The 18,240-nt window shown below is 42.3% G+C and overlaps 1 protein-coding gene across 1 annotated transcript in view; it reads right to left on the bottom strand.

Moving 5' to 3' along the window:
• The window catches only part of RIN3 (Ras and Rab interactor 3), a 51,981-nt gene that overhangs the window by 17,130 nt on the left and 16,611 nt on the right, over nucleotides 1-18,240 (bottom strand). Inside the window, exons 3-5 of the mRNA XM_072338289.1 lie at nucleotides 17,477-17,591; nucleotides 3,728-3,800; nucleotides 1,334-1,425 (exon numbers count right to left, since the gene is read on the bottom strand). Of these exons, the coding sequence (XP_072194390.1) occupies nucleotides 1,334-1,425; nucleotides 3,728-3,800; nucleotides 17,477-17,591 (280 nt within the window). The remainder of the gene's footprint in view (nucleotides 1-1,333; nucleotides 1,426-3,727; nucleotides 3,801-17,476; nucleotides 17,592-18,240) is intronic.

An 18,240-nucleotide genomic window follows, 5' to 3' on the forward strand; every position in this document is an offset into this window, starting at 1 on the left:
CTCAACCTTCCATTGTCCCTCCATCAATTGGAAATAAATAAAAACCACCATACTAGAATTTCAAGCAATGCTGAGTTCCCTCTGGAAGTGTCACACCAGGAAGCATGCACTGCTTCATTGCATGAAATTTTGTTCCAGTAAATAGCACCATCACTACTCTTATGACCACCAGTGTACAGGAGAGAAGAAGAGGACTACAACCACACTGCTTTAGTGCTTGTGCTTCCGTTAATCCTTCCTTTCAGAAGCTACTGGACATTGTTGCCAGAAACACAACCTTCTCTGTTGGCTCAGATTAGAGAGAAGATTGGAAAATCATGATGTGCTTTAATCCAAAAATTTGCATCTGCTATAACAATAAAATCAGTAATAAGTTTGCAGCTTCTTATTTCAAATTGCTGGTTGAACACCCATATTTAAGAATTGGAACATACTCAAAATGGAGGATGCTGGGAGTATTAGAGGCAAATCTGCTTGGTCAAATTCAACAAAGCTGGCTGAACTGAAACCAGAGGGGTTTGCCCATCCATTCTGGGAGGTCTAATGCAGAAGATTCTAAAATAGAACCCAAAAGCCCCTAGGTGTTCTTTTGGGTATCTCTAAGTGAGCTAACTCTTCTGCTTCCAGCATTGCTTCATTGTTCTCAACAGCTGAGTGAAAACTGAAAAGCAAAGGAACATGAGAGACAATTCTCAACTGTAACAGCCATCTCAAAAGTGCAGTTAAGGGGAAGAAATAGGAAGGAGAGCTTTTAGTTAACAGAACTGCCTTTCCCCACTCCATAGCTGCATATTTCTGATCTAAAGTTTGCTCATTTGGTGCTGTCTCTAAAAATAATACTCTGTATTGTATTAACGTGAGGCAGGAGAACATGCTGGAATGTTACTCACTTCTCTACCAACTGGAAAATCAGCAAGAGGAAGTAGAAATGCCAAAATACAAAAATACTGCATTTCCATCAGCACTGCTTGCACATATCCAAAGGGAAAATTGCAAAGGTGTTTTCCTCTTCTTGTATACATCTGATGTCAACTACTTCAAGTGTGTGTAAGCTATCCTTAAAGGCTGTGCCACCTGTTCTGTGCTGAAATTTATGCCCTAGCTTGTACAGTGGGAGTGTCAGTCTCACACCCTGCATAGAAGCCAAATGTGATGTGGCCTTTTTTCTCAGTGTGCCTCCATAAGGACAACAAATGTCTTCTCACTCATATTCAGACTTCCTCACCTGTTCTGAAGACAACAGCTTATCTATTTACTCTTTGCATTGTGTCTGTGGGAGGCACTGTAGTTGACACAGGCCTCAGAGAAACCCAGGCAACTTTGAGGGACTTACCTATCCCCAGACTAGAGATAATTTCAAGATCTTGAAAGCTACGGGCTTCTAATATTGCTTGTGGCAGCTTCAGGGTGAAGGGTAGCAAATCCCTGTAAAAAAAGAAACACAATAAAAAACTAGTGGAAGAATAAATCCCTCAGTTGGTAGGAACTCCAGATTTTACCATTGCTTTAATGATAGAATTGGCTCAAGATTTCAATCCTATTCTGAAAATATTCTGAATGTTGTCAAAGCCCAGCAAGGAATCATATGCACTGTTCCAACCTGGGCTGCTCTGAGTGCAGAAGCTCCTACAGTGATGCTATGTGCCACAGTGCTTGGTTAATCACTGTGCTTTGGCTTCCTCCTCTGAAAACAGCAGTAATGTCATGGCAGGGGACACCACAGGGTTCATAATACCTTCTCATACAAATAGATGCAGTTTCTCAGAGGATGGTAGCTGGCTTTCATTACAACACACCTTGGGTCTGAGACAATTTAGTGGAGCTTTCAGGTTGGCAGTGAACTGCTTAGCTTTGCCTCTTGCCCAACAGTAATTTACTAAACCTCCTCCTACCTCAATAAAAAATTAATGATCGTAATAACAGTCCCCCTGATGTATCAATAGAGCAGGAGCATTCAACATTAACAGATTTTAACCCTCCATTGTTTCTTCATGACAGATATCAACAGATACCAATGGATATCAGGTTTAAAAGAGGAAGAGGATTCCCACAAACCTTCTCCTTTCTTTGTTATTGTTATATGCGTGAGTCATTTGTGTTCTTTTCTTTTCCTTTTTTGTTTTGTTTTGTTTTTGGGAAACCACGTCTGAAATCAGGAAACATGAACACATTAAGCTAATAGGAAAAAAAAAGAAAGATGCAGCTTCCAAACAAGCCTGTTGCCTACAGGTGTAATTTCTGTGATGTAAGATAATTTAGTCATCACGGCAGAACAAGCCAAACATTCCTTTGGAAGGAGCCTGAGAGGTCTGATAATCTGTTTTCAACTATTTGTAGCTGAGTGTTTACTACAGCCCTGAGAGCAGCCTCTCCACTCATTATTATGGAGAGCTACAAGCTGCCAGGGAAGAGCAGGGCAGAGCCAAAGCAATGTTTTTATTCCCCGTTTCTGTCAGTAGATGACTCCCCACTCACCTTGCCTTTCAGCAGCACACTAAGAAATCACCTGAACTATCTGAACACGTATTTGGCATTCAGAAGTGACAGGAACTGATAGAAAAGCTTTTCTGGTTTTCTGGGATTCATTCTTAATCCAGGATCCTCTTTGCAGGAAAGCACAGGTAAGACTTCCCTCCCACAAGCCATTTAAATGGAAATGCTCCATTCCTGTTTATTCCTTTACTAAGACAAAAATAATTTGTGTGGGGCTCAGGGTACTTTCTGCCTATTCTATAGGGTTTATATTGATCTAGATGACTAAATGACTTTCCATTGATCAGGATGATATAGAACTTGACTCCATTGGTGTGGTAGGAGTGCTGTTCCAGCAGTAGAACACAGAGGCAGCCCACAGAATAGTGCAAGTCTCTGGCTGGGTAAGCTGAGCACGCTGTATATCATAGAGTGTTGCTACTGTGTAGGCTGAACAAGATACTCACACAACTGTCTTCTAAGAATATCCTGAGTCTACTCTCCTCTCTTACATGGAAACAATTGTTTTAAGAAGCATCTGAGTCTGTTTAAGGGGGACTAAAGGATTATGTCCAGCTCAAAACCAGGACTGCTAAAGCAGGGACAGACCAGACAAGGTGGGTAGGTAGTGCTGCAATGTGATTAGCATAGACACACAGATTAGATGAGACTGTAGACACTCAGGTTTAATTACACAGAGGGACTCATCAGTTGGTGATCAAACCTTACTCTAATAAGGATGACTGCAAAGATCTTTCTCATCTCTGTGCCCACTACACTTGGTATTGTTGCACTGAGTGAGCATGCAAGGTCTCCTCTACATCACTTTACCTTTTTGTCTATAGAATAGGATTTCTTTAGAAGAATTCACCTTGGAAGTACTACAAGAGGTGACAGAGTGCTCTGAGTCTCCTGCTGGCAACAATCCTGGGCAGCCTGTCTAGTGGGCTGGAACTCCATGATCTGTAGAGTCACTTCCAACCTAAGCTGTTCTATGTTTCTATGAATGGTCTGCAAGCAGGCTGAACAAGTCACTGCCAGGTGCATGTGGTTGTTCCTGGTTCACCCACAAATCTTTTGCCTCCATACACTGCCAACCCTGCCCTTTGCCCTGCTCCTTTATGGATGCTGCTCCATTGTCTTCCCTCAGACAAAGCTTCCAGCAAATTCATGGGCAGAGGTTGTTGTACCATGGGAAAGGCACATGGGCAAGGGCAGTACAGGGGGAAGAATGGAAGTAATGAATCCAACTCACCTACTGACACAGTAGAAGGCAACCAGCTTGAAGACATCCTCGAACACGAGGACAGATCCTTCCAGATACAGGACTGAAGAAAATGAAAAAAGATAGTCAGTAACAATATTCTGTAGGCTGAAGGGTAAAGAAAGCTGGGTGGGTTTAGGTCACACATCTTACACTCTGTGATTGCCCAGCCTTTGCATGGAATAATATGAAGAAGCATAAGGAACTGGCTTCAGACAGCCAAGCACAATGCTGTTCTTCAGGGAAACACAGCCTGGTTCTCTGAATGGCTGCCTCAAGATGTCGGAACATTGTGACAGTAATAGAAACAATGAGGAGAAAACAGCAGGTCACAGCCTGATGTTTCATTACAAGTCCATCTATCTCTGAGGAACTGCAGATCCTCTGTATTTACAGGCTATCCTTGCACTCTCCATGCTGCAATCTGTTTTGGTCCAGATAGACAAAAATACACTGAAGTTATCTCCCCTGTCTTTCCCCTCCTTTGTGTTACATAGCAACGGCACTTCCTTCCAGATGACAAAATACAACCCACAGCATGCTGCAGAGCTCCCTGAGATGACCTCTCTTCTAAGAGAAGAAAAAGTTCCCTGAGCAGAAGAGAGAAGTTCATACTGACAGATAACCCAAGGCAGGGAGAAAATAATAGATCTACAGGATCCACCTGCAGTGCCCATCTTTGCACCTGCATTGTGCACTGCAGCCGCCTCTCACTGCCCTTGGCTCTGCCTCCTGGGCTGCAGCTCAGCTGTGGGCACCAACCTCAGCTGTGGTGATTCAGCTTCTTTGGTGTCCATGAGTCACAGTCCTGGGAAGTCTCTTCAGCTTGTTGCCCTGCATGGTTATCAGTTCCCCTAACAAGCGAGGTGCCTTCAGCATCTGCAGAAGGGGAGACATTCACCTGTCTTGCACTCCACCCACGGGTGGGCAGAGAGACACTAGCTCTACTTATCCCACAAGCAGAGATTCCCATAGGAAGGAAATGCTCAAGCCTTGTCTCTGTTGTTCAGGCTCACAGCATATTCCCCAAACAAGGCATTTCCTCCTTTTACTTCTCCCTTTGTCCTGGCCCAGGCCCTGTAGGTTCCCATTTTGTGCTGAATATAACAATAACAGGCATTTTTTATAAGACAGAATTCTCAGAAGTTGCTCTTAACACCAGTGTGTGCTGGATAAGCATGAAGGGATCAGCCTCGCTGTGAGCACTCAGACCATACAGCAATGTGGATTTTCAAACATACTTTGGGATAAACAAACCCTTTCCTTCACATTTATCTCACAACTGGGGAAAAAAAAAAAACTCCTAGCAAGTTTCTTTTTTCTTTTTGGTTTAGTAAGAACCAAGTTGCAGTCAGGGATTTTCACTGAACACCTACAAAGAGTAATTTCAACCTTTTGAAATACATCTGCTTTGCAGTTCTAACACAGGAAACTCAAATAAAGACAAAAAACTCAGTGCTGTTGCAGAGAATTAACCAAAACTCAGGAGTCTGAACTCACTTGAACTCCCAGCAACGAAAGAAAGCCCTTTGTGCAGACACTGGTTCTAAGGACTTTGTTCTGTGAAGAACCACATGTTCACTTTGGCATCCCAAGTTGCAGGTGGATGTGAGCTGCACCTGTTTGTGTTTACAAACACGAGCAGATTGTTCAGATTTGGACCAATGAAGTTTCTGTGCCAGAAAACTGCCATTTGGGAGCCTGAGTTTTAACCAAGAGATTAGATGAGGCTCCTCAGTGAGAGAGGAGCACCCATATAGAAATACCTTGTCACTGTACTGTTATAACTCCTCCCATATTTAGTTAAACAGCACTAAGCACCACAAATTACCAGGCACTATATAGCCAAAGAAAGAAGTCACGGTATAGAGGACATAGTGTGAGGAGCTGGGAATGCTGCTCTGACACTGCTGCTCAGGAAGGAATCATGGCACTGTCACATAAAGAAACTTATGACTTTTGCCAAAGCTACAAGCAGTCACTTTTCTGCCAGCCTGGTGTAATCCTGCTGAAAGCTGCAGGCACAAAATTCATCCTTCTTGGGCTCACATAATACACCCAGGGCACACAAAGAACAAAAAATCTCTACCTCTCACCAAAATAGTGGCAAGATGACAAGAACATGATGAAGGCAATAGCAAATGCAGGGTAGGTTCATTGAGCCAGATGTTCATAATCATAGAATGGCTTAGGTTGGAAGGGACCTTAACTATAATTGAGTTTCCACCCCCTGCTGTGGGCTGGCTGCCCCCCACCAGATCACGCTGCCCAGGGCCCCATCCAACCTGCCTGTGAACACCTTCAGGGATGGGGCACCCACAGCTTCTCTGGGCAACCTACGCCACTGCCTCATCGCTCTCTTAGTGAAGAATTTCTTCCTAGCATCTAACCCACATCTTCTCTCTTGTTCTTTCAAGCCATTCTCCCTCATCCTATCACTATTTGATTATGTAAAAAATTGCTCATCTTCCTGCTTATAAGCTCTCCTCAGGTACTGGAAGGTCTCAATGAGGTCTCCCCAGAGACTCTACTTCTTTAAGCTAAACAAGCCCAGCTCCCCTGACCTTTCTTCAGAGGAGAGGTGCTCTGGCCCTTGTCAAGGGATTTTAAATTCTACCCAGTAATAAGAAGCCCACTGAAAGAAGTCGCCCCCAGGAAATCAAAGATGAAATATGGAGATCAATGTTCAGTTCTGAGTAGCCCAAAACAAAGTTATGATAATGGTAACATCTTGGGGTGATGTAAGGATTAATAACAGACATTAATGGTTCTCTGTTGACTGTGCTGTTTTCTGCCCTTTGCTTACTTAGTAAGTGAGCAGGACAAGGCCAGGTTATGAACTGCCATAAGTAGTTGTGACTGATTCATCTTTCACTTCACCAATGCACTCTTCAGAATGTCACCTTTTGACACTGACTAGAATTTGTCCACAAGTTTCTTTTTCTCTTTGAAGCTCCCCATCATTTCTGTGTTGAGATGATGATGTTTTTGAGTCATACTGTCCCTGGGCATTCTGCCTTGCTCTTCCCTTTGATTTTTCCCTTCAGTTTTGCATTTGCAAGTCCTGTTGTTCTGGTCACATGGACAACTTCCCCTCTTCCTACTGCTTATGCAGGCTCATGGGACCCAATTACCTCAGCTTCTTTTTCTCTAATGGAGCTCTTAGTCCCATTCACTGCTTTTGATTTCTGTGTAATCCTTCAGAGGCATCTGAATTCAAAGGTTTGACTTCCATATTTAACAGCACTTGTGTTGACATGTGCTGACATGGGACTGCTGAGAACACAACCATCTCTACAGTCTTGCCTCCATGTGCTTGAGATCTATCTCTTATCTTTCCAGATTCTGGCCAGCTATGAGATTTGCTATCATGGGAGTGATTCCACTTTTTAATCACTCTTCTAAATTTAAGATGATAACTCAACAATCTTTTAACCATATCTCTCACTGATGTTCCCTTTGATGTCCCTTGCTTGATGCCCCTGTTGCCATGACATGCTTTGCACAGACTTGGCAGCAAACAACACTGGATGGATTTGTTGCTTGTCCTGCTGTCTTCAGCCCTTCTCCTCCTGCTGGGAATATGGGATCACTCCAATGCAGAGGGTACCAGCCGTCTTTCCAGACTCCAATGTTCCCATGCCTCCATGGTATGTCATAAACATGGTTGGTGGCAGGAGCAGATGCACAGGCCCAGCTGGCAGACTTGTCTTGCTATACTTAAATAAAGCAGAACGTAGCCCCTTAACCCCTTCACATTGTTTCTCTGGCTCCCTGAGCCCTTCTGGCTCTTATACATGCACTAGGCTGCTGGTGGTATTAAGTGAAAGAGTTTTAGCTAGAGGGAGGAACAGTTAGATTACACTGGTAGAAGTTCTTACGGTGTCACGATGTCTTTCTGCAACAGCTCTGTCTGCAAGTTCCTTTATCCCTGACACTGCTTCTTGTTTTACTCTTTGAAGACTTCCTCAGTGGTACCATGTGATCTGTTTTCTTGAAGGCACTGTCAATGTTTACCTGTTTCAAGGTCATTTCATCTTTGCTGCTTCTTCTTCCATTTTTTTTTTCTGTGTCTAAGATGCATTCTTTTCTATGTTACACAGTTCTAGACTGTCTTGGGCAACCCAGGCCTATTTGTCTTTCTTGTTTTTCCTAGTGACTCTTTCACTATGCTGTTGGTTGTTTTTGCTGTCTTGTTGTGTTTTCTTTTCTTTCTTTTCTTTTTTTCTTTCCCCTCAATGCAGAGCAGAAACTTTGCTGTTTTGGACTTCTTCCAGAGTCTTCTGTTGTGCATCCAACTCACGCTTTCTCACAGGATTACAATTTTATGGTTTCCTACAGAGTATAATCTATTTGGCCACGATGAAAAAATCACTGCTGGTGACAGCTCCTGGGAAACTGAAACTAATGAACTACGAAAATGATAGAGTGTTAATGAGCTTGGGCCTAGAATGTAAGAATAATCTGCCTTTCAACTTTGTTCTTCACAAGATATAACTGCATGAGAGAGAATGAAGTTCTGAATATGCAGCGCAAAAAAAGAAGGTGTGAAATACAGGCCTCCACAGATTTCTCACACCAAAGCTGAATGGGGAGTGAAGGGGACACTTTGCAAAGTGCACAGTTTCCCTGCATGCTGTGTGCTAAGAAAATAGACTGTCCTCGCATTTCACAGCTTGGCTTGGCTGCTCCATTATGCTTTGGTTCATCCACATTCCCCCAAGCACAGGGGCAGTACTTCATTGTACACCTGGATTTTATGCCTTCAGTTCAGCATAAACTCCTGCTGCTGCCTAGCCTTTTTGTCACCACTTGCAGGATCCTTGAGCAGAAACGTACTACGGCCATTTCACTGCTCTGTTTCCTCCTTATTGTGAAATGTATTTCAGCAGGAGCTGAGAGCATACTTCAAGCTCTTGAGAGCACTTCAAGAATAGCTAACTCTGCTAGAAGAAAAGTGCCATGGCTCATCAGTGCTTTGCTTACAAATATGCATGGTAAACTGGGCCGGGGCACTGCCTGCCCTGTCAGAGATTAAGAGCATAACGCAGTCTTTCTGGTGAACGGCTGTCAAGATTCAAAGCACTTGCCTTCCTTGTCAGGTCTTCACTTTGTGTATCATTTGCAGTGCTCAAATTAGCTTCTCAAAGACAGTAGAAATCACATTCCTGGTTTGCAGTGTTCCTTCAGTCAGAGACTGGGAAGATCCAGGACTGCTTCCCATGAGTAGATGGCAACATGAGTAGCCAAAGTTGTAGGTGTAACCTTGCAGAGGCCTTGAAGGACGCCATTATCTGAAATTCTGGGGCTTTCTTTCTTTTTAATAGTTTTCAGGCTGTGTAGATAATCTTGTCAAAAACACATATTATGATACATATGTATTTAATCAGGCATCATTTTTTTCTATTTACCTTGTTGAAAAGTTTATTTCTCTGGCTCTGAGAAATGTCATGATGAAGTACTGTAAAGCTGAGGTTAATCATATAGAAAAAGGAAGGTTTCCTAAACATTTTAAAGGAAGTCATCTGAACCAGAACCACATTCTGCACGAGAGACTTCCAGGAAGAGGGATGAAAGCCCACACTTTACAAAGGTTTGGAGTGAAGAGAGGGGCTCTGAAGTGAATGACATCAGATGGGCAGGCAATAGAAGGAAAGGTGATAACTCTATTTCCAAGGGCAACATTGCTGCCTAACTGCCAGTCTGGTTGAAGATGATCTTCAGATTAAAGTATTCAGTGAGGTAGATTGTATTCTTACTGATTCCGACGGTCCTTGCTGCCCTCATATTACTGTAAGCACCTTTACCTCACTTGCAAGACTAAATACTTGTTCACTAAGCTTTTTAATATCTTCATATGGTGGACACTGCGCACTAGTATTGTGGGCACAGGTTTAGAGCTGCTCTTTTAAAACCAGCAAGCTTTCTGAGCTCTGTTCTAGATAGCAAGGAGAGGAGGGTAAGAACAGCATGCATAATCTCTACTTCTGATTACATGTACATTACTTGTTCTGCATCCTAGGAGTGAAAAATGAGGAGAAAAAATCCAAAGTGAGGATGAACAAAGCTAATAAGATCCAGACAGCTAATTTCCAACAGGCTTTCCCTGCAGCCTATGGGTTTAAAGTCTGAAAATGAAAATGTTTGCATGGAGAACAAGAAGGTAACTCTTCAGGATGCTAAACACAAAGCTTTTTAAAAATAACCTCTGTAAGCTAGCAGAATGTTTCCAAAACAACTTGTAAACCGCACAGAAAGCTGCAGGTATAACATCTTGAAAAAAACAGCTGCACAAATCTTTTATGTTTAAAATAAGCAGTGTATAAAAGTCACAGAACTCAGCTCAAACATGTGACACTTGGTGAGACTTTCTGTTTTCCCTGGGCATGCTTGCAATTAGAAGAGAAATTATGAACTTGCGCAACAGGTTATAAAGTGTGTCCTCATACCATGTTTTACAATATCCCCTAAGCCTTTGGCTACTGTTATTGCCAAACCAAGGCTCTGGTCTCACACTTCAGAGTGGTCTCCAGAGTGGGAACTACTTGAAATCAAATCAGTTTTCAGGGTTCATAATGACAGGGTTAACAGAAAGCTCACCCTGGCTGCAGACAGGCTGAATAACCTGAGGAAGATTTCCAGGTTAAACATCCTTAGAGACTAGAAAATGTTCAGTTTCTTCAATCAAACCGTGGATGGTGGACCAGAAAATGACAATAATGTTCCTGTGTCTTTGGAGGAGCCCGGGTAGAGGTGGCTTTGACTTCCATGCCAATGGAGGTAGATGAGATCTAGCAGAAAGCAGCAGCAGAGCCACACACTGAGCTGGAGGCAGGGGCCAGGGTCAAGCTGCCCAGTTATGCTATGCCATGAAACAGACTCGCACCATGTTTGGCTTTTCATCTGAAGAAGCTGTGTAGGTGATGGTAAGCTTTTCTTGTAAAAGAGAAACATGCAAAAACAGGGGAAATTAGCCCATGCTGAACCCTGGGTGATGCAGACAGATTGTTATCTGTGTTTGGGCAAGGCTAAACTAAAGATAACTAGGGTAGCTCTAGCTCTTCAGAGCTAGAGTGCAGACAAACCATCACAGCAACAGGAACTGCTTGAAAAGAAAATGCTCGACAGTCTGCCCTCCTTACTGGCAAGGTGCCTACCCCACTGAACAGCAATAATTTACTGCAGGGAAAATAGGATACCAGCCTGTATCCCGTAAGGTCTCCTTATATGCAATTAAACTGCTTAAAATCTGAAGCATAAGGTTAACAACATCTCTAGCCTTTCCAGCTTCCACTACTAAAAATACACGTTTATTGTTCATTGGATAGCTAATCCTTGGGAAAAAATGTAGTCTTAGACAAGTTTTGCTGCTGAGATGTATGATTTGCTTAACTGAGATGGAACTAGGGAAATCAGCACATTTCAGCAAGAGAAGGGCTGAGGAAGCTTTTCTCCCAAGGGCTTCGATAAATCTATTATTAATATTTCCAGCACATTTCAACTTTTTTTCAGGTGAGTCAGGTCCAGAGCTGACAATATTTTCATACTTTGCCTCAATCACACAATCCGTTTTGCAATAATAACAAGATACATCCCCCTGAAGTAAATAGCAAATACTGGCTGCCCTCACAGTACAGCAGCAGAGTTTCCTGTCAGGTTATAAAGAAAACATATAAAAAAGTCTGAGCAACAGTTCAGGTAGTGCTGCTCAGTGCTGAACAAGGCAGGGTTACGAAGCTGGGTGCTTGGCTTGCAAAGACTTCTCTGCAGCCTTGTATGTATAGATGTGAGAGCACTTCTTGTGGCAGCAGTGCTGGCACAAAGTTACAGGTGAACTTACCTGAACAGTTGGCTCCTGCCTCCCTTAGATTCAGTGCCCTTACACTTTTTCCCCTGCTTGTGGCCATAAGACTGCAGTACCCTAACTACAAGTTAGTTTCCCTTTATATATATATATATATACATACACATATTGAAATCACATTCTACAGTTGAAGATGCTCATTGACTTTTCTAGACAGCAGAGAAGTCTCCAGGTTGGATCATGAAGTGGTTGCCACAGCAGTCTCTTCTTTACATGCTTTATTGCTGAATAGCACCATGGGGAAAAAATATAAATAACTTTATCTTTCCACTCCATAATGTCATGTTTAGCTTCTCATCTATTCAGAGGAAATCAGAGCTATAAATAGAACTACCATGGTTTTCATGCCTTAGTTTACAGTATTAAGAATTTTTCTTTCTAGTGCTAAAAGCTGCATGGTTTCCATTGAAGGATGCCAACCATTTTGTTTAAAGTAACCATCTGAAGAATTACTGGGGACAGAAGTAAGGGAATACACTTTCAGATGGACTTCTCTGCCTGCTTTGTGATGAGCCAAAAGCTGTCTCCAGAGATTCAGCTTGCAAAGGGGATAGGATGCACATTCACATCTTAGATTAGCCTACTCCAGCTGAAAAGTCCCATCAGCATTTGCTTAAAAACAACACAGAAGCATTTCATGCTATTAAATTCATGTGATGGAGTCTACCTCAGCCTGCAGAAAGCTCAGCTCTGCAATAAGCCAAGTAGCAATAAATTGCATCTTTGGAGCATTACTAGGCATTTTCAAGGAACTATTTATTTATTTATTTATTTTTTCTATCATGTCCCCATAAATCTCTGCTACAGAAAAAATTGAGCCTGCATCTTTTAGTTCTTCTCTGCAGCTGTGAGAGTTATAAGCCATTTTGCTGTCTGAATAATAATAACACAAAATATTCTGCCTATCTCTACTCCACTTCCTGATTCCAGCAGGCAGAGTGTTAACAAAAAGTCTTGCAAAACTGACAAGGCTATTGCAAAAGCTGCCAACACTTGTATAGATGTATTCATATTACAAACATCACATGCACAACATTGCTCCCTCATTAAAGAAGCTAAATTGTGAGTAGGCTGCAGCGGCTGAGCCATCTTCCCCTTTCTTCTCATGACCTCATCTGAGCAGTACCTTAAAGGAGATGACATGGGAATATACTGCTGACCATGCTGTGCTGTGTTAGCACTGAGGACTTTGGTATTGGAAGTTATTCATCCAGCCTCAGCAGCATATGTTAAAATTTTAACAAAATAGAATAGGGAAATTTGACACAGTGGATAATGTCTAGCCTGACTTATCTTCCATGCTCTGCTTGGTGCTGCTCTGTGGGTGCCCTCACACCACTTGTACCTGCCAACATGCAGACACAAGGAGCAATTTGCAGCCCTCGTGTCTAAACCCTGCTGCTGTGTGCTAGGCATGCTCACAGCCTTCCCCTCAGGCTGTGCCACAAGACTAGGGCTTTCGGTAGCTTTTCTTGGAGCTAGGCCTGCAGAGATGTGCAAAGTCTATCCCTACATTACTCTAATGTCCCTCTGTAAACACACTGCTGCCTTATTACTGTTGCTTAATTGCCATCTGTTACCTGTACTGGCCAGTCAGAACAACTGCACATGCTCTTTTTATGCTTTAATCTAATGTAAATGGTTTTGATCTAATTATCAAAAAGTTTCCCATCTGTGCTTGGCAAGGAGGAATGGAAGTGTAGAGGTGGCTGATGTATCTCGGCCAATGATGGACAAAGCTGGTTGTTGAGATTAGACAGGCTTTCATGGTGTTAGAGACTGCATCTAATTGGCTCCATCGAGACAAGAAAGTAGGTTGTGAAAGCTTAGCCCCAAATCATATCTTCCCTTTTCTGATTGATTTCACCCTTTGCAAAATTCTGTGCATAGAACACCTTCGCTATCAATATTACACATCACACACCAATGGATAGATACACAAAGCAGTATGTAGCTAACTCACATTTTTCATGAATTCAAATTAATTTCATGTATAATTCACAGGATTCCTCAGAGAAAAAAATGAAGCATTACATCCAGTATACGGCCTTAGAGCATACTTCTATTGAAGGGCCTCCTTGGCACACACATTCATGACTCCATGTGAAAGTAACATTATGGTCACTATCTGCACCACGTGGTCTATCATACTGAGATACTTCCTTCAAGCTCTCAGCACACGTTACTCCAAAATGTTAACAGAACCATGCACGGTTACTTTAAACATCCAGTTCTTTTCTTTTGAATAGTCCTGCAGTGTCACTGGATGCCAACAGCATGATTTCTGACTGTATACACATGAAGGGGAAAGAGAATCAGGACCTGCGGTGATGATCTGCCAGCTGAGAATTTGAACAAATGAAATTACAGCTGAAGGTAAGAATCAGATAAGGAAATCGTGCTTAGATCTTGAGTTATGTGAGGCTAAAGCTCTGTTCAGGTATGAAGCAGAAGTAAGGAATGACTCTCAGAACTGAAAGCATCCAAAGTAGTTGAGATTTTAGCAGAGTTCGAGAGGTATCTTTCAAAGTTCATCTCTAAATGGAAGAAATCTTGTGGAATCTTCCTTCTGAAAGATTTCCACTATGCTGTAATGTATCTGAGCAAGAAGTAAGGGAACCCTCAGGCCAAGAAGTAAAACCAGACATACAAGACTTTGAACATTGCTGGGTTTCTCAGCCTTCTGATGAACCACATGTTGTCTGCTGTGGGCTCACTACAAAAAAGGAAAGAAAGGACGGAAGGACGGATGGAAGGACAGACAGACGGATCAACGGAAGGAAGGGAAAAAATCAGCTGAGACAAGGCTTTTGCCTCTCTGTCTCTGAGGAAAGGACAATCAAAGACAAGGAACCAAATGGAAGATTTTAAAATCCAATCTCTTTGTTCTCCTATTTTATGATTTTGAGAGATACTTCAAGAAACAGGTGAAAAATCCCTATGGAGAAATGGAAAGTTGTTTCATTTTTTTTTGCTTCTCCTTCCCATTGGGTTCTTTGGGGATTTCCATTAAAAAAAATAAAAATCACAATTAAATCCATGCTTCCTTTCAAAATACAATACTTCCCTAAATATTTCATCAAAATGTCAACAAGACAGATCTTATAAAGGGAAAGGGAAGAGCTAAACAATGGTGCACCATTCTTTGGGTGGCAACTTCTTTTTTGTATGCTTCAGTGAATGGCCGTTTATGTGAGGATCCCAGAGGCTAAGCAGTACCCCTTGCATCATCATTACAACACTGGGGAAAACCTCTTCAGAAACAATTTGGAAAGTAAAATGGAATGAGAGTGGCTTTTTACAAAGAGCTGAGGAGTAAAAATTGCTGTTCAAAGCTGCATGTAGTAAAAATAAGACACGGACATCACTGTGGGGACGGCACAGAACTATCATGTCACTGAGGCTGATTCATCCTTTTAGGAAGAGTGGAAGAAATGAAGAATCTTTAACTTTCTGAAGCTAAAGATGGAATGCCTGGAAGAACCCTGCCAGTATGCAGAGTTCTTCATGTCATATACCTGGCATATTTTACACACTCTCAGGAAATGTAACGCTATTTTTGCAATAAATATGCATCACAGAACAAGATAACATCTTTGGCCTGCAGTTAATCTCCGCGTACATACAGACATCTCCTACCCTCACATTTACAGCATACTACAGAAGAGTGAAGTGTAATTTATTAAGCTAAGGCAACTCAAATACACCAGGGTATTAGCAGGGAACCTCAGGTGCTCCTTTGTATTATTTCAAAGCATTCTGAAAACATAATTTTATTTTTTCTGCAAGCTTAAAAAAAACCCTTGGATTTATGCAGAAACAATACATCAAAGCTAATGTATAAGGTTACCCCAAGACAATGAAGATTTATTCTCTCTCCTTGCAACAAATACAGCCCTTTGGCTTTACAAACAGGAATCCATACTGTTCCCCCTAAGCTCAAAAGCCAGGCTACTTATATGAAATGAGAAAGGAAGTAAAAGCACAATCACTTGCTTGCCCAGTGCGCCCTTGTCAAAGTGGTGCAGTGTGAAGAACTGTAGGTTTTCTAAAGTTCAAAACTAACAGAATTCAAGATAAAAATAACATGAATGCACCAGCCTCATGGCTTCAGTGATTACTGCACCTGTTAGCAGTTCTGCTCATAGGAGAGCTAATTTTTAATTACCTTACTCCACTTACTTTGCAACTAATATGAAAGAGGTGGAAACTGATTTTCATCTTGTTTCTATCAAAAAGCCACGTCTTTGAACACATGCTTTGTGTTAAGCTAGCAATAAATTATAAATAGCAAGCAAATAAGTTTGAAAAACAGCACAGAAGTCCTTCTAGCAAGGCCTTTTCATGGTGAAATCCTTAAACTATACTTCACTTTGCCTGCCCTCAAAGAAATCGTACATTTTGGCACAAAACATAAGTCAAGCAGGAACATTTCTATATATGACATTTTTAGGATGGCAGGATTCAATTTTTCAACTTTAATCCGCAAAGGAAAAGCAATTCTCCACCATAAAAAACCTCAGCCCTAGTTCCACTTCAAAACAAGGAAATAAAAGGGAGTTTTCACATCCTGCAGCTAACTCTTGTCCCTGCTGGGCACCTGAAGTTGTGGCAAAAGGTCTAGCTCTTCCACCGCCATTCAGGAGCATTGGACATGTGTGTCACCTCTGCAAGAGCATGCTCCAAGGTGAACATAGATGAGAGAGAAAGCTCAGCAGGCAGCTGTGCTCTGTGCAGGAGCAGTGATGCGGTAGCCTGTGGCCCATCACAGAGTCACTAAGGTTGGAAAAGGTCACTAAGGTCATCTAGTCCAACCATCAACCCATCATCCAACTAAACAACGTCACTCAGCATCTACCCTTTTCTTGAACACCTCCAGGGGCAGTGACTCTGTCACCTCCCTGGGCAGCCTGTGCCAATACTCCGCCAAATCAGAGTGGTTCCAGAGATTCAGCTGTCCCTCTGGCTTCATCATTTCTTTATCATGCAGAGGTACGTACAGAGAGACATGTATGTGAATGAAAAGGGTCATTTGAGCAAGTAGGAATGGGGAAGAAATAATCCAAAGCATTGTAGAACACATTACCGAGGCTGCCAGCTATGAAGCCAGAACTCAGTGGCAAAATATTTGAATGTTTTCATACAAATTAACAACGTAATCCATTGTGATGAACTCTTCCAAGGGCATGCTTAAGTGACTACCCTAAAATTCTTGAGTTTACAAGTATTTCTTGGAAAGTGGAAAACACACGTGTTGCACAGCCACTTCCAGCAAGGACTGCATCAGCTGTGCTTGCCTGTGACCTGGGTTCATCCATGCTTGCTCATGGCAAACTTGGCTGTCCCATTGGGAGCAGCACCGCTACCACCAGGCCAAAGATCCAGCTGCATCCCAGAAACAGTGAGGTACTGGGAATCGTTTAAGAGAAACAGTTTAAGAGTGGCCAGCTGTTACAGAGAACTGTGTGAAGTGTGTGAAAAGCAAAAGTAGCAAATGATGGATAGTTGGCATTCAATAATCTGGTGGCAGAAGTAGAGATAGTTGCTGAGTTAACAGGGCTCAGTCTATCAGAGCCCTGTGCTGTGCTCAGGAATTCCATCTGTTGAAAGGCAGATCAAAGCACTGGCCTGCTCACCTGGGAGTGTTTTACTTTCCTGTCGCATGTCTGTAAATGATAACACAAGGAGCAGAACTGCAGGGGAGCTGAGGTAAAGCAGCTGCAGGAAATTGTAACCAGACTACACTGTGGAATCAAGACCTGCTACCTGTCACAAGAACAAGCTGAGCACTGCAAATGAGACTACATAAATGCTGGTATTCACAAGAGGATTCTGTATAACAACCAGGGTGAGAGAAAAGACTGTAAAGAACTTACTTGACTTTTCTTCTTTAATGTTGTACTCCAGCACACCAGGAGCATCACTTCGGACAGGCATGCAGACTGCAAGGACCATGTTGTTTGCATTACCCTCTTTCCTAACCAAGAACATCTGAAAAAGGGGAAAAACAATCAAGCTTAGATATATTAAATGTGCTTCTGAACATTATTTAAGGTCATTGACAATGAAATTCTTTATCAGTTCAATCTGTCTTTGAATGGTCTTATTTTAGTCTCGTTCCTCTTCATCAAGCTTTACATCACAAAAAATAACATCTAAAGGTACATTTTGTCCAGATGAAACTCAGAGCTGCCAAGGAACTGGAAACATTTCTATGCATCACCGATGCCTTACATAAGCTCAAGGCAAACTCTTTCACTAATGGAACAATATAAAGCTGCAATCCCAATTTGTCAAGTGATGCTCCTCATGTAAGTGCCCTGAACCACAAAGAATGTCCCAGTTGATGTCCAAAGCAAGGAAGTCACTTGAACATTGAGAGGGAAAGGATTTAAGTTTGTAACACAAGGCCAAAGGTTCTGGTAACCACTGTGTCCCGTAGCAGAATTTTATCATGGGTACAGAAGATCATCCCAGCTGGCATGGGCCACAAGGGGCTTCTTGTCCAGTCCCCTGGGGAAGCTATGAGGCCAGACCAGGCTGCTTAAGTTTTCTCAGGGCAGGATTTTGCACACTTGTCTTTGTTGTATTTTGTAAATTTCCTGCCAGCTCCAGCCTCGGGGTTTGTCCGTGTGCCTCC

This window comes from Excalfactoria chinensis, chromosome 5 (genome assembly GCF_039878825.1).
Source record: "Excalfactoria chinensis isolate bCotChi1 chromosome 5, bCotChi1.hap2, whole genome shotgun sequence".
NCBI classification, from domain to species: domain Eukaryota; kingdom Metazoa; phylum Chordata; class Aves; order Galliformes; family Phasianidae; genus Excalfactoria; species Excalfactoria chinensis.